The sequence below is a fragment of the Ahaetulla prasina genome, chromosome 1 (assembly GCF_028640845.1).
Source record: "Ahaetulla prasina isolate Xishuangbanna chromosome 1, ASM2864084v1, whole genome shotgun sequence".
NCBI lineage: Eukaryota > Metazoa > Chordata > Lepidosauria > Squamata > Colubridae > Ahaetulla > Ahaetulla prasina.
Window position 1 is genome coordinate 364,853,970 of NC_080539.1, and position 15,978 is coordinate 364,869,947.

A 15,978-nucleotide genomic window follows, 5' to 3' on the forward strand; every position below is an offset into this window, starting at 1 on the left:
ACTTCGCTTAGTGACCGTTCAACGGCACTGAAAAAAAGTGAGCTATGACCATTTTTCACACTTACGACTGTTGTAGCAGCTCCATGATCACGTGATCAAAATTCAGACGCTTTTGGCAACTGACTCATATTGGGGTCTTGAGATCCCCTTTTGCGACCTTCTGACAAGAAAGTCAATGGGGAAGCTGGATTCACTGAACAACCGGGTTACTGACTTAACACCTGCAGTGATTCACTTAACAACGGTGGCAAGAAAAGTTGTAACGTGAGGCAAAAGTCACCTAACGAATGTCTCACTTAGCCACAAAACGTTGGGATTTAATCATGGTCATAGGTTGAGGACTACTTGTACTGTTACTGTTACTCTGTATAATTTTTCTCATTTTGCCAAAAAAAAAAAAAAAAAAGGGAATCTCGTCCCCTAAGCAAGGTTGAGCTTTTCCTGAAACCTCCTGGAAATTTATTCTGCAATTTTGCATGGTTGTTACTTCTGCCAAACAAGAGGGCCGAATGCCCTCTGTCAGAAACGGTGTAGGGTCTCTTGCTTGGTTTAGGGGGGGGGTTGGACTAGATGACCTACAAGGTCCCTTCCAATTCTGTTAATCTGTTAAAACTCCCGTTTTAAATAGCCTGTCCTGATTTTCTCCCCGCTGAGCTGCTACCGCCACCTAGTGGACGACGAGGTGTGACGCAAACCTACAATTTTTTTTTAAAAAAAATTGCAGGTCTTTTCGGTCGTGTCTCTTTAAGATTTTCCAGGGCTGCAGGAAACCGGAAGTGTGAATGGCACGAGGCGAATTTCTCCTGCTCTTTGCTTTTCTGTTCCTGCTTCTATGGCTTTTTTCTCCTGCCTGGATGGGAGAGAATAAGAAATCTATAGAGAGAGAAAGGGGGTGTATCGATGTCATTTTCGGTGTCTGCTCCTCGCTTGCAAAGTTTGCAGGTCAGTAGAAAAAAGCCGGTTGCCAACGTTTTCCCTGGCCCTTGCTCTTCTGCCTTTTGTGCATGCAATTGCTTAGTCAAAAAAAATGTTGTTTAAATACCCATGCTGGAAAGAGGGGGAAAAGATTGAATCTAGATCAGCAGCTGCCAAAAAAGCCAACACAGTTCTGGGCTGCATAAACAGATAAGAGGGATAGAATCAAGATCACGCGAAGTGTTAATACCACTTTATAATGCCTTGGTAAGGCCACACTTGGAGTATCTTGCATCCAGTTTTGGTCGCCACGATGTAAAAAAGATGTGGAGACTCTAGAAAGAGTGCAGAGAAGAGCAACAAAGATGATTAGGGGACTGGAGGCTAAAACATATGAAGAACGGTTGCAGGAACTGGATATGTCTAGTTTTATGAAAAGAAGGACTAGGGGAGACATGATAGCTGTGTTCCAATATCTCAGGGGTTGCCACAAAGAAGAGGGAGTCGAGCTGTTCTCCAAAGCACCTGAGGGCAGGACAAAAAGCAATGGGTGGAAACTAATCAAGGAGAGAAGCAACTTAGAACTAAGGAGGAATTTCCTGACAGTTAAAGGTAAAGGTAAAGGTTCCCCTCACACATACGTGCTAGTCATTGCCGACTCTAGGGGGTGATGGTCATCTCTGTTTCAAAGCCGAAGAGCCAAGACGTCTCCGTGGTCATGTGGCTGGCATGACCTGACAGTTAGAACAATCAATAAGTGGAACAACTTGCCTGCAGAAGTTGTGAATGCTCCAGCACTGGAAGTTTTTAAGAAAATGTTAGATAGCCATTTGTCTGAAATGGTGTAGGGTTTCCTGTCTGGGCAGGGGGTTGGACTAGAAGACCTCCAAGGTCCCTTCCAACTCTGTTGTTATGATCAGATCGGTGCTTTTCAAGCTTAGCGACTTTAAGAGGAAGGGACTTCAATTCCCGGAATTCCCCAGCCAGCCCTGCTGAATTCTGGGAGTTGAAGTCCACACTGCTTTTAAGTTGCCAAGCTTGTAAAAACCATCGATTCAGGGATTAAATTCCCGCTCAGAGCTCACACACAAAAAAGGGAAAAGGTCTGGGTACAGGTAGTCCTCAACTTACAACCACAATTGAGCCCAAAATTTATGTTGTTAAGTGAGAAAACTGTTAAGTGAGTTTTGCCCCATTTTACAACTTTTCTTGCCGTATTTGTTAAGTGAATCACTGCAGTCGTTAAATTGGTAACACGGTTGTTAAGTGAATCTGGCTTCCCTCTTGACTTGTCAGAAGGTTGCCAAAGGTGATGACCACATGACCCTGGGGTACTGTGGCCGTCATAAGTGTGAATCAGTTGTCAAGCATCTGAATGTAAATCAAGTGACCATGGATATGCTACAACGGTCATAAGCGTGAAAAATAGTCATAAGTCACTGTTTTCAGTGATGTTCTAACTTTGAGCTGTCACTAAATGAACTGTTATAAGTCGAGGACTACCTATATTGCATTGTGAGCAGCTGGGATACCTCTGAATACAGGAAGTCCTCGACTTACAGCAGTTCATTTAGTGACCGAAGTTACAACAGCACTGAAAAAAATTACTTATGATCATTTTTCACACTTATGACCGTTGCTGCATTCCCATGGTCTCGTGATTTACATTTGGATGCTTGGCAACTGACTCACATTTATGACGGTCGCAGTGTCCCGGAGTCATGTGATCGCCTTTTGCGATAAGCAAAATCAATGGGGGAACCAGATTTGCTTAACAAACCGTGTCACGAATTTAGGAACTACAGTGAGTTACTGCAGGAAATGCAGTGAGTTACTGCAGGAAATTTAGGAATTTAGGAACTGCAGTTTAGGAATTTAGGAACTGCCTGAATTTAGGAATTTAGAAACTGCAGTGAGCTTAACAAATGTGAGAAAAGCCGACGAAATGGAGCAAAATCCACGTAACCAATTTCTCACTTAACAACATAAATTTTGAGTTCAGTTTTGGTCGTAAGTTCAGGACTACCTGTTATTAGGATGATTTTTATCTTCAAACATAGCTTAGAACAGGGGTCTCCAACCTTGGCAACTTTAAGACTTGTGGACTTCAGCTCCCAGAGCTTTGCTGGCTGAGGAACTCTGGGAGTTGCAGTCCACAAGTCTTAAAGTTGCCAAGGTTGGAGACCCCTGTCATAGAAACCGTTTAAGTAAATTAACGCAGGCCTCCAGGGAAACAGGGCATGGGGAAAAAAGATTTCCTGGGGGTAAAATTTGGTAAAGATTGTGACTGAACAGAACAGAATCTATTCATACCGATGTTAAAACCTAATGTTCAAAGCTGTTTAGCCATTCAAGTGTTAATGTTTTAATTAAAATGTTAATTCAGTTTAAAGCCTAATTAAAAAACAATGTTCTTAACCATGGCTTAATTGTAAGGCTAAATATAATAGGTGGGTGGCTTCATAAATCACACAGAGATTTAAAATAAGCTTTTCTATACCTAGGCATTCTAGGCAGATGTGTGGACTTCAATTCCCAGAATCCTTAGCAGAGCTAGTTGGGGAATTCTGGGAACTGAAGTTCAGACATATGATGGACAGAAATTATAGTTAAATGAACAGCCTGAATCAGGCCCGGACATCCTACTACAGTGGTCACCAACTGGTGGTCTGTGGACCACTGGTGGTCTGTGAGAAAATTCTGATGGTCCCCAGAAAAATTATTTGCATTTTTAATATTACACTAAATCAGGGGTCCTCAAACTACGGCCCCTGGATTGGATGCATGCAATGAACGCTTGTGTTGCTGCAGATAGTCTCCCCCTTTGGGGCCTTCTTGTGTGGGTTGGAGGGGGGAAGAAATTCTGACTTGGGGTCTTCTTCAGCCTCCTGGCGCAGGGCTTTGGGCGAAGGCTGGAGGGAAGTGCCGCTGGTGGCAAAGAGCCGGAGGGGCCTTGTTCCAGTGGGACTGCTTCATGGCTGGCTGACCATCTCAACCCGCTGAGCCTCCAGACCTGCGGGAGTACATGGCCTTGCACTCCCGCAGGTTTTCCCTCTGCTTGGAAAGCCTATGCTCCTAGTCCTCAGTGTGGTGCTTCTGCTGAGCCTCCTTCTCAGTCAGATCCAATTTGAGCTGAGCTGTTTTGCCAACTCTTTCTCATGGTGGCTGCTTAGCTCCAGCAACGGCTTCCTGTTGGGGCCCTAAGGAGCCCAGGCAAGGAGTGGTGAGTAGAAGCTGGCAAGGTGCCCCTCGACATGAGTGACATTGAGTTGGCCACGCCCACCCAGTCACATGACCACCTTGCAATGCCCACCCAGCCAGTCATTAGGTAGATCATATTAGTGGTCCACAGGATTTAAAATTATGAATTTAGTGGTCCCTGAGGTCCAAAAGGTGGGAGACCCCTCTCCTACTAATCCACAATGTGGTTAGTTTGATGTTGGTGTTAGTGTGTTGTATAAGAGCAGCTGCTGCAGCTGTGTAAACCATGGTTTAGAGCTTACCGAGATACTTGTGATTTAATTCAATAAACTATAACCACATGTGGGACACTGTGGTATATCTCTGGAACTTGACTCTTTTTTTTAATTACTTTAATTAAAATACTCTTTGAATTACTTTAACAATATTCCAGGACATGTTGTATTGCAAAATACCCTTTAAGTAGGTTGGCTTTAAAAAATTAGAACTGAGAGAAAATGGGGAAGCCAGCAGTTAAAATAAAAACCTCATATAATTGTACAGATAAAATCCAGTTGTTTTTATTGTTATCGTTGATAGGTCTGCGTGCACTATATTTTGAATGGTTCCTCCTTCAGTTAGCCCAGCATGGATCCTTCTTTCAAGTGCTCTCTAATGGTTTCAATTAATTTTATTCATGTATTTATCTACTTAAAAACTCTTAAGGCAGCCTACGTACCTAATATTCTTTCCTCCTCCTATTTTCCCCGCAACAACAACCCTGTGAGGTGGATTGGACGGAGAGTGACCGGTCTAAAGTCACCCAGTCAGCTTTCATCATGCCTAAAGCAGGACTAGAACTCCCAATCTCCCAGTTTCTATCCTCCTGCCTTTATCACTAGATCACACAGGTCTACAATTACAGTCAATAAGGTAAAGGTTCCCCTCGCACATATGTGCTAGTCGTTCCCGACTCTAGGTGCTCATCTCCGTTTCAAAGCCGAAGAGCCAACGCTGTCCGAAGACGTCTCCGTGGTCATGTGGCCGGCATGACTAAACGCCAAAGGCGCATGGAACGTTGTTATCTTCCCACCAAAGGTGGTCCCTATTTTTTCTACTTGCATTCTTACGTGCTTTCGAACTGCTAGGTTGGCAGAAGCTGGGATAAGTAACAGGAGCTCGCCCCGTTACGCAGCACCAGGGATTCGAACCGCTGAACTGCCGACTTTTCGATCGACAAGCTCAGCGTCTTAGCCACTAAGCCACCGCGTCCCCTATTACAGTCAATACTTTTATCTTATAAAATGACAGCTATCCAAATCAGATCTAAAACTAAAATCATCTTAATTCACAGGGACCTGAATAATCCTCCATTGCTTGAATACACATCCAGTTATAGGTTTTAAACCAGTGGTTCTCAACCTTTATAGTGCTGCGACCCCTTTAATACAATTCCCCACGATGTGGCGACCCCTTTAATACAATTCCCCACGATGTGACCCCAACCGTAAAATTATTTTTGTTTTGAATTTATCGCGCCTGAAGCCATATTGGCTAGCGATCTGAACTGCTTGCGATTGCCTTGAGGACGGAGGCATTAAAGTGGAGACTCTTCCCCTATTAAGTTTATCGCGCCTGAAGCCAGATTAGACTAGCTATTGGGAGTGATTGCAGCTGGCTTGAGAGGGAGACATCAGAGCAAAGATTTCTCTCTTTTTTAATTCATCGCGCCTGAAGCTGAATTCGGCTAGCGATTTGAAGAGCCTGCAGCAGCTGGCTTGTGGAATCAACCATTGGAGCGTGATTCTTCGACTCTCAAGTATACTTCCCATATTTCCGATGGTCTTAGGCGACCCCTGGCAAATCGTCATTCGACCCCCAACGGGGTTGCGACCCACAGGTTGAGAACTGCTGTTTTAAACTCACTGAGGATTTGCTGTTAAAGCTTAAAAGAAGTCAACATGTTTAAACTATGGTTCTAATACTTACACCGTGATAACTCACCCCTAGTCCAGTTTCTGCCTTAAAACCATTGTTCGCTTAATTGTGTTTTCCCATTGGAGTGGAATTTTATTTGTGTGTTTGTTTATTTTGACCCATTTAAGTTGTTCTCACTACAACTCTGGGCAGCTGACCAAGTTAAAAATCAATAAATGATAAACCACAGTCAGGTCAAATGTGGAGTGGGTGTTTGTAGGTTCATAGTATGGCTGGCAGGATATGGATTTAATTTGGAAGGCCAGAATAGATGGGAGCTCTATAAATAGTCTAGAGCAGGGGTCCCCAACCTTGGCCACTTTGAGCCTGGAGGACTTCAACTCCCAGAATTCCCCAGCCAGGGGATTCTGGGAGTTGAAGTCCTCCAGGCTTAAAGTGGCCAAGGTTGGAGACCCCTGGTCTAGAGCAGGGGTGTCAAACTCACTTTTCCCCCCCCCTTTGCTAAACCACGCGTGGCCGTGGCCATCGTGTGACACATCCAGCCCGCGGGCCGTGAGTTTGGTGCCCCTGGTCTAGAGCCATGTTTCTCAACTTGAAGATGAGTGGACTTCGACTCCCAGAATTCCCCTCATTGTCAAGGTTGAGAAACATTGCTCTACAGCAGGGGTGTCAATCTGGATTTCTTTGAGGGTTGGATCAGTATTGTAGTTCTCCGCGGGCCAGCAGGGGGAGCATACGGGACAGATGCTTCCTGCAGCACCATGCAGGGGAGACGTGAGGCCCTTGCGCGGGCCGTTATCGGCCTCCCTGGCCTCTAGCAGCCCTCTGCCGGCCAAAAACGGTGTTGTGACCGAGGCCCAAGCAGTGATTACCAAACACAATTCAGTCCTGAACAAACTTAGTTTATTAAAATAGCTGAGAATTAATTCATCCTCAGCTTAAATCCAGAAGAAATTCTTTGGCCTTATCACCAACCTTTGATGTCTTGGCAAAACCCCCACAAAGTTCAAGAGATGCTTATAAGAAGCACTGGAATCAACGTTGCTTTCCTACAAAGAACCCAACGGCTCGTTGCTGCTCTTTTAAACCTTGTGGGAGTGGCCAATCATCTCCTGGCCTTACTCCTGAGTTGTCCTTTTTGCTTTAGCTGCTCTTGCCTTCTGGCAGCACTTTGTATGCGTTGCACTAGGAACAGGCTCCTCCTGTTCCTCTGCCTCTCTGGTGTCTGCCTCTGGAGGCTCCGGAGTCCGCACATCGTTCCCAGTTGGCCCTGGCCCCATCTCTGCCTCTGACGCAGAGCCCTCGTCTGGGCCTTCCCCTGACTCCAGGACTGGCCCATTGTCCTCCCCAGCCTCCTCACTGTCCGACTTCGCTGCCAGGTCCGTAGGCTGCTGGCGGACCACAACAAAGGGGCCACGTGGAGACCTCGCGAGGCCTCCGCACGGCCCATTTTTGGCTGGCAGAGTGATGCTAGAGGCTGGGGAGGCCGAAAATGGGCTGTGCGGTGGCCTCGTGGGGCAGTTCTTTGATATTTCCAAGCCGGCCCTGCAGGCAGATTTAAGCACCCCATGGGCCTTGAGTTTGACACTCCTGCGCTACAGCGCTAAATATCTAAATATGTGTTAGTTCTAAGAATGATCTGATAAGACTGGTTCCTAATTCATTCTGCTCTGATTCTTCTTTAATAAAATAGACTATAGTGATTGGAAGAACATACAAATGTGCGCACACACTTTTCCATTTGGCATCAGGTCACTTCTGTTGTGTTTTATCTGACCGGAAGCAAAAACCATGGCCGTGTCTTCGCTGATTTGCCCTGAAACGATAAGCAGGTAAGTGTATCTTTCGATCTTCGGTTTTTGAAAGGACTAAAAACAACAGATGGAATCTTATCAAAGAGAGATCCAACCTAGAATTACAGGTAGTCCTTGATTGACAACCACCATTCAGCCCAAAAATCCTGTTGCTAAGCGAGACAGTTGTTAAGTGAGTTTTGCCCCATTTTACAACCTTTCTTGCCGCACTTGTTAAATAACATGGTTGTTAAGTCAATCTGGCTTCCGCATTGACTTTGCCAGTCAGAAGGTCGCAAAAGGTGAATCACGCAACCCCGGGACACTGCAACCGTCATTAAATAAGAACCAGTTACCAAGCATCTGATCATGTGACTATGCTGCAGCAACCATAAGTGTGCAAAAATTATCATAAGTCTTTGGTGCCCTTGTAACTTCAAACGGCCACTAAATGAACTGGTATAAATCAAGGACTATCTGTATGGAGAAATTTCCTCTCGGAACAATTAATCAGTGGAATGGCTTGCCTCCAGAAGTGGGTGCTCCATCGCTGGAAGTTTTTTTTTTTGTTTTTTTTTAATTTTGCATTTATATCCCGCCCTTCTCCAAAGACTCAGGGCGGCTTACAATGTGTTAAGCAATAGTCTTCATCCTATTTGTATATTATATACAAAGTCAACTTATTGCCCCCAACAATCTGGGTCCTCATTTTACCTACCTTATAAAGGATGGAAGGCTGAGTCAACCTTGGGCCTGGTGGGATTTGAACCTGCAATAATTGCAGGCAGCTGTTGTTAATAACAGGATGTTTAGCAGCCTGCGCCACTCAAGGACCCCTTTTCAAGAAGAGACTGGACAACCGTTTGTCTGAAATGGTTTAGGATCTCCTACTCGAGCAGGGGGGTTGGACTAGAAGACCTTCAAGGTCCCTTCCAGTTCTATTACTCTGTAATTAAAAGTGCAACATTTCTCGGCTACCAGTTAGCTTTGCGTTGAAATCTGGAAAAGAAACTCTCCTTCACTCTTCCTTTTTATTTTCTGCGTTCTTAGGGTGAGCTCCGTCCTCAACCGAGAGGTGAAGCAATTTGGAAAGAAGTACATGTTTGACGGAAATGAGGAAACTAGTTGGAACTCAGACCAGGTGAAGTCTTACAAGTTACATCCTACTTTTGCCTGGAGCGTTCACACGGTCTTTTGTGAAACTTACAACCAGGGGTGAAATAGTGATGGCAGCGGGTAGTTTGGAGAACCGGTAGCAAAAATCGCTTACTGCTTCTTTTAAAGAATGCTTTTAAAAGGTTTAAAAAAGGCTCTGACTATCACAGCTGAGCTGTCTGATCGTCAGAGCCTTTTTTTTTTTTTACTTTGAAAAGCATTTTTTAGAACAGGGGTCTCCAACCTTGGTCCCTTTAAGACTTGTGGACTTCAACTCCCAGAGTTCCTCAGCCAGCTTTGCTGGCTGAGGGACTCTGGGAGTTGAAGTCCACAAGTCTTAAAGGGACCAAGGTTGGGGACCCCTGTTTTAGAACTTATTCAGCTAAATAGGTTGGGGGAAAAAATGCTTTTAAAAGTGAAAAAAAAAAGATCACGCGCCACAGCTGATCACCTCCCCCGGCGCGCTGTTCTACTTACTCCATGCCTCCTTTTGGTGCATGGTGCGCACTGCGCATGCGTAAAAGCAGCGTACATGCACAGCCAGCAAACCGGTAGTAAACCAGTTCAGATTTCGCCACTGCTTACAATTCATTTGCAAGCTAGACCAATGCTTCTTTATTTATTAGATTAGTGAGTGACTAGCCCAAACTGGGGAATTGCTGGAGGGAAAAAACCTTGGAAATTCTGGGAGTGGGAATCCACACACCTTAAAGATTGCCAAGGCTGGTGCAGCTGCCTTTTCGTGTGTGTGAGGGCGAGGGGTCTATGTGAGGAAGGGAGGGAGAGAGAGAAAACTTGGGCAGAAAGCTTTCCTTTTAATAATATCTGCCCTTCTGTATTTTTCTATTTGTTTGAATTTCTCCTAAGCGGGTGATGTCCTGTTTTTGCTGTATTAGGGTGCCATCCAGTGGATGACAATGGAATTTCCTCAGACTGTCCAGGCGTCCCAAATTCAAATTCAGTTCCAGGGTGGCTTTGCAAGCGGAAAATGCATTCTGCAAGGTAAACTACTCACCCACAGTTAAAAATACATGTCACTGATCAGTTTTTTTTTTCTATCTGAGAGATAGGGGTCTCTGTGTGTGTGTGTTTTACCTATTTAAATGCATTTAACATAATGTGTGTATGTATTTTACATATTTAAATGCATTTAACGTGATGGCGTTAGGCTGCAAAGCAGAGGGCCCAGTTTTGAGACCTGAGCGCTGCGCAGTGGGGTGAGCTCTTGTTACTTGCTCCAGCTCCTAGCAGTTTGAAAGCAAGCAAATGCTTCTGTGGGAAGATAAACAGCGTTCCATGCGCCTTGGCATACAGTCATGCCAGCCACATTTTTTTAAAAATTTGCATTTATATCCCGCCCTTCTCCGAAGACTCAGGGCGGCTTACACTATGTCAAGCAATAGTCTTCATCCTTTTGTATATATATATACAAAGTCAACTTATTGCCCCCCAACAATCTGGGTCCTCATTTTACCTACCTTATAAAGGATGGAAGGCTGAGTCAACCTTGGGCCTGGTGGGACTTGAACCTGTAGTAATTGCAAGCAGTTGCTGTTAATAACAGACTGTCTTACCAGTCTGAGCCACCAGAGCCACATGACTACAGAAGCGCCTTTGGCCCACTCTGGCCCCCTTGGCTAAGAAATGGAGCTCAGCACTGCCCCCTAGAGTTGAACACCAGACAGGGGAAACCTTTACCTTGTATATAATGTTTAATTTTGTATTTTATTTAGTATTGCTGTATTTTAGTAAAATAGTATTTTATTGAGAATTTTTTTAATAGGATACAGACAGCTCTGAGGTATTTTTTTAAACCTCTTGCTGTGGAAATCTGTATAAAATAAACTTCATACTAATAAGCTTGCTAGAAGTGCTTCATGTGCAAAAGTCATGTTTTTTTATTATTAGCTGCTGAGAGAACAGAAAAATAGGCTTTTATGGTCAAATTTCAGGCAGAAATCTGACCAGTGCTGGAAATTAGCAAATCAGTCCTTAAAACTGATTTTAAAAAAATCTTAAATGATGCCTCAGTTACTTCTCTCGAACTCCTGACTGTCTCTTCCTTAGTACAAAGCCTGTTTGGCCTTTCATTATTGATTAAGATGGGAACAGACGATAAAAAGTACCCAGAGAAGAAAACATAGTTTTCTGACAAAAGCTCTGTTGAATTGACTTTGTGGTGTGATGAAGGGGAAAAAAATGAGGAATTTTTCCATTCCCCTACCTCTCTGTCTTCTCATAGTCGCCCATGAAGTTGGGGTTTTATTTTTAATGGTTTAAGACCTTGATGGCCAACCTATGGCAGACATGCCACAGGTGGCACATGGAGCCATATCGGTGGGCATGCGAGCATTGCCCTAGCTTAGCTCTGGTGCGCATGCACGTGCCAGCCAGCTGATTTTCGGGCCTTCCAGGCCCACCAGAAGCCTGGATATAGGCCATTTCCGGCCTCCGGAGGGCCTCCAGGTGGCTGGGGAAGGCCATTTTTGCCCTCCCCAGGCTCCAAGAAAGCCTCTAGAGCCTGGGCAGGGCGAAAAATGGGCCTACCGGGCCCACCATGCCATCGTGAGCCAAAAGTAGGGGACCATGGTGGGGTCGCGCATGCAGCGCTGGGGCAGGGCGCATTGAATTATGGGTGTCAGCCTGTGTGCACGCGACCCCCCACACTCCCCCCGCTTTTGGCACATGACAGCAGAAAGGTTACCCATCACTGGTGTAAGGCTTTAAAATATTGGCCATGTTTGAGACCAGAGAGGTCTCTTGGTACCTTGCTTTGATATGTTCACTTAGATCAGGGGTGTCAAACTCAAGGCCGGTACTTAGATCTGGCCCACGGGGTCTCCCTGGAAACAGCGAAGGACCAGCCACCAGTGCCTCTGCCAACAAAAATGGAGCTTGCACACAGGCATCTCGGGCTTCATTTTTGCTTGCAGAGGGCTGCAAGAGGCATTGTAGCCAAAAACGAGTGATGTCGAGTTGGCCACGCCCATCCCAGCCACACCCCATCCGCCTCCCCCCAAGGTCAAACACAACCCTGATGCAGCCCTCAATGAAATCAAGTTTTGACACCCCTGACTTAGACCATGATATCTGTTAAACTGATGATGGCTTAAACTCTGCAGTTCTACTAGTCCAGGGGTCTACAAACTTGGCTCTTTTAAGACTTGTGGACTTCAGCTCCCAACTCTGGGAGTTGAAGTCCACAAGTCTTAAAAGAGCCAAGTTTGCAGACCCCTGGACTAGTCCAGTCTGTAGAAGCATCCATGGCTCAGTCTGATCAAATTTTGTTAGATGAGTTTGATCTTTTTTTAAACACCAAGGAGATAGACAGACTATTTCAATGAGTTCAGCCAACTAGTTGGCTTGCTCATCATAGCTTATTACATCTAGCAGGAATAGGGTGATTGGCTGGAACCAGGCAGTGGCTAGAAGTCATCTTGCAATACAGGTAGTCCTTAATGACCATAATGGCTGTAAGCCTGACAGTCATTAATCAAGTCACCCATGTGACCAATCTGGTTTCAAGATTATTATTATTTTTTTGCACTGGTTGCCAAGTGAACACTCCAAACAAAGCAATGATTCGCTATTAGCCAATTTTGCCAATAACTGGAAGTAAATGCCCGTTTTTAGCAAAACCAGAAATAAAATCTGGTCAGATGACTATGGGATGCTGCAAATGGCTATAAATGCTGGCTGGTTATGAGCACCAACATCTGGTCACATTTCCTGGCAGTAAGAACAATTAACCAGTGGAACAACTTGCCTCTAGAAGTTGTAAATGCTCCCAACACTGGAAGTTTTTAAGACGAGACTGGATAACCATTTGTCTGAAGTGGTATAGGGGTTTCCTATCTAAGCACGGGGTTGGACTAGAAGACCTCCAAGGTCCCTTCCAACTCTGTTATTCTGTTATGCTAAACAACCAGTTATACATTGAGGACTACCAGTACTGTCTCTTCCTCAGTGCCTTTCCTTTCCAAATTCTTTTCATTGTGAAATGAAGGGTGCCTGATAATACCAGTGAAAAACACTTCCCAGATATTTTCACAACTGCACATCTTGTTTTTCCGCATTCAAATTTCCAAAGGTGGCCGGAAAGGAGAAAATCTCTCCACTGTTGCTGAAATCTACCCTGAAGATAACAATTCTCTCCAGATATCCTTTACCCAACTAATTCAGAACGCCAAGAACCGAAAGAACAAAACGTGTGGATCTATAGCAATAGCAATAGCACTTAGATTTATATACCACTTCACAGTGCTTTACAGCCCTTTCTAAGCGGTTTACAAAGTCAGCCTATTGTCCCCAACAATTTGGCTCCTCATTTTACTGACTTCGGAAGGATGGAAGGTTGAGTCAACCTTGACCCTGGTGAGATTCAAACTGCCAAATTGCAGGCAGCCGGCAGGCAGCAGAAGTAGCCTGCAGGACTGCATCCTAACCACTGCGCCACCACGGCTCAAATGCACTGAAAAAATGACATGAGATCAGTCCTTGTACTTAAATCATCCCAGCAGCCTCACAGTCACATAATCAATATTGAAGTGCTTGGCAACTGGCATATATTTATGATGGTTACAGTGGTTAGAATGCAGTATTGCAGGCGAACTCTGCCCACAGCCAGGAATTCAATTCTGGCTGGCTCAAGATTGGCTCAGCCTTCCTTCCATCCTTCTGAGGTTGGCTCATATGCAGGATGAGCCACCATATGCAGGATGAGCCACCATGGCTTATATGCAGGATTTCCTGGGGTGATTGCTGTTTTGTTTCCTATTTTGTTGTTCTGGCATCGCTCCTCTTGCGTTCCCACAACCTTTTTTTATCCACATGCTAGTTTCCCCATGTTGTGAATGTTCCTCCCTGCCCTATGGATGAGTTCTTCAGTAAATTAAACCTTAGTTTTAGTATCGCAGGCTGACTCTGCTCACTGCCAGCAGTTCGATCCTCACCGGCTCAAGGTTGACTCAGAACTTCCATTCTTCCAAGGTCGGTAAAATGAGGACCCAGATTGTTGGGGGCAAGATGCTGATTCTGTAAAAGAGGGCTATAAAGCACTGTGAAGCGGTATATAAGTGCTATTGCTATTTCTGTGCATGTTATAGAGATGCATTGCTGTCATAAGAAATAATTTTATGTACATCGTGTAACCCCTCCATAAAGGATCTTCATCCCCAGTTGTGTTTATTTTGGGGGTTGTATTTCTATTCTATTTCTATTCACATCCTCAGTTCCTTAACTCCCACTTCCTCTACAACTTCCCATTTGAAGCAGAACCACTGGATAAGCTGAAAATTACTTTTCAAAACAGCTCGGATTTCTTTGGGCGAATTATCATCTACCATCTCGACATTCTTGGGCAGAAACTTTGATAAGAGAAGGAAGCAAAAGCTGAAGGACTTGTGAATCCTGGAAGACTGGACTGCCATCTGTCAGAAATGGTGTTGGTTCTCCTGCCTGGGCAGGGGGTTGGACTAGATGACCTACAAGGTCCCTTCCAACTCTGTTAATCTGTTAAATACCCGTCTGGGACTTCTAAAATGGTGTGAACTAGATTGGACTGATTTAAGTTTGGTGGTTTGATAGCAAATGAACTTTCTTCCTTCCTGTTTTTCTCCTATGTCAGGAGCACTTTGAACAGCTGGAAAGAAAACAGTTTCTCTCTTGGGTGCGCCAACTAGAGCTTTTGTTAAAGAAAAACTACATTTTCCATGCTGAAAGGAAAGGGCCTCTGGTTCTAACCTGCACATCTGTGTTCTGACCAGGCTTCCTGATATAGTAAAAAGACACACAATTAGTCCGAAAACCCCTTTGTTTTATTTTAACAGTTGTGAATTCCTTTCATTCGCAGCACATGCTGGATCACCAAGAGTTTATAAATAGTCCAACAGAAGTCTGCCACAGTCCTTCGGATAAGGCTGGTAAACACCCACCTTTATCTTCTTTGACACGCTGCCAAAGACCTAATTGGCAATTACCTTGGCAAGGCCACACGGAAACACAGAGTCAAAAACGGAGCTTCGAAGTACACTGCTCAAAAAAATAAAGGGAACACAAAAATAAGACATCCTAGATCTGAATAAATGAAATATTCTTATTAAATATTGTACTTTGTTCATTACATAGTTGAATGTGCTGACAACACAATCACACAAAAAATTATCAATGGAAATCAAATTGAGCAACCCATGGAGGTCTGGATTTGGAATTACACTCAAAATTAAAGTGGAAAACAACACTACAGGCTGATCCAACTTTGATGTAATGTCCTTAAAACAAGTCAAAATGAGGCTCAGTTGTGCGTGTGGCCTCTACGTGCCTGTATGACCTCCCTACAACGCCTGGGCATGCTCCTGGTGAGGTGGCAGATGGTCTCCTGAGGGATCTCCTCCCATACCTGGACTAAAGCATCCCCCAACTCCTGGACAATCTGTGGTGCAACATGGCGTTGGTGGATGGAGCGAGACATGATGTCCCAGATGTGCTCAATTGGATTCAGGTCTGGGGAATGGGTGGGCCAGTCCATAGCATCAATGCCTTCGACTTTCAGGAACTGCTGACACACTCCAGCCACATGAGGTCTAGCATTGTCTTGCATTAGGAGGAACCCAGGGCCAACCGCACCACCATATTTTTTATGTATTTATTTATTTTTACATTTATATCCCGCCCTTCTCCGAAGACTCAGGGTGGCTTACATTGTGTAAGGCAATAGTCTCATTCTATTTGTATATTTATATACAAAGTCAACTTATTGCCCCCCCAACAATCTGGGTCCTCATTTTACCTACCTTATAAAGGATGGAAGGCTGAGTCAACCTTGGGCCTGGTGGGACTAGAACCTGCAGTAATTGCAGGCAGCTGCTGTTAATAACAGGCTTCTTACAGTCTGAGCCACACCGCGGTCTCATGGTCTCACAAGGGGTCTGAGGATCTCATCCCAGTACCTAATGGCAGTCAGGCTACCTCTGGCAAGCACATGGAGGGCTGTGCAGTC

The 15,978-nt window shown here is 44.8% G+C and overlaps 1 protein-coding gene across 5 annotated transcripts in view; it reads left to right on the forward strand.

The window, feature by feature from the left end:
* The first annotated feature begins 771 nt into the window (after window positions 1-771).
* The window catches only part of NR2C2AP (nuclear receptor 2C2 associated protein), a 35,338-nt gene continuing 20,131 nt past the window's right edge, over window positions 772-15,978 (forward strand). Inside the window, exons 1-6 of one of the 5 annotated variants that reach the window (XM_058163432.1) lie at window positions 772-942; window positions 7,727-7,865; window positions 8,877-8,967; window positions 9,878-9,983; window positions 13,072-13,139; window positions 14,237-14,852. In XM_058163432.1, coding sequence (XP_058019415.1) covers window positions 7,825-7,865; window positions 8,877-8,967; window positions 9,878-9,983; window positions 13,072-13,139; window positions 14,237-14,353 — 423 coding nt within the window. In that variant the 5' untranslated portion in view covers window positions 772-942; window positions 7,727-7,824 and the 3' untranslated portion in view covers window positions 14,354-14,852. Of the gene's footprint in view, window positions 943-4,883; window positions 5,194-7,726; window positions 7,866-8,876; window positions 8,968-9,877; window positions 9,984-13,071; window positions 13,140-14,236; window positions 14,853-15,978 lie in introns of those variants that run through there. The other 4 variants (XM_058163429.1, XM_058163428.1, XM_058163430.1 and 1 more) reach the window with 4 other exon arrangements.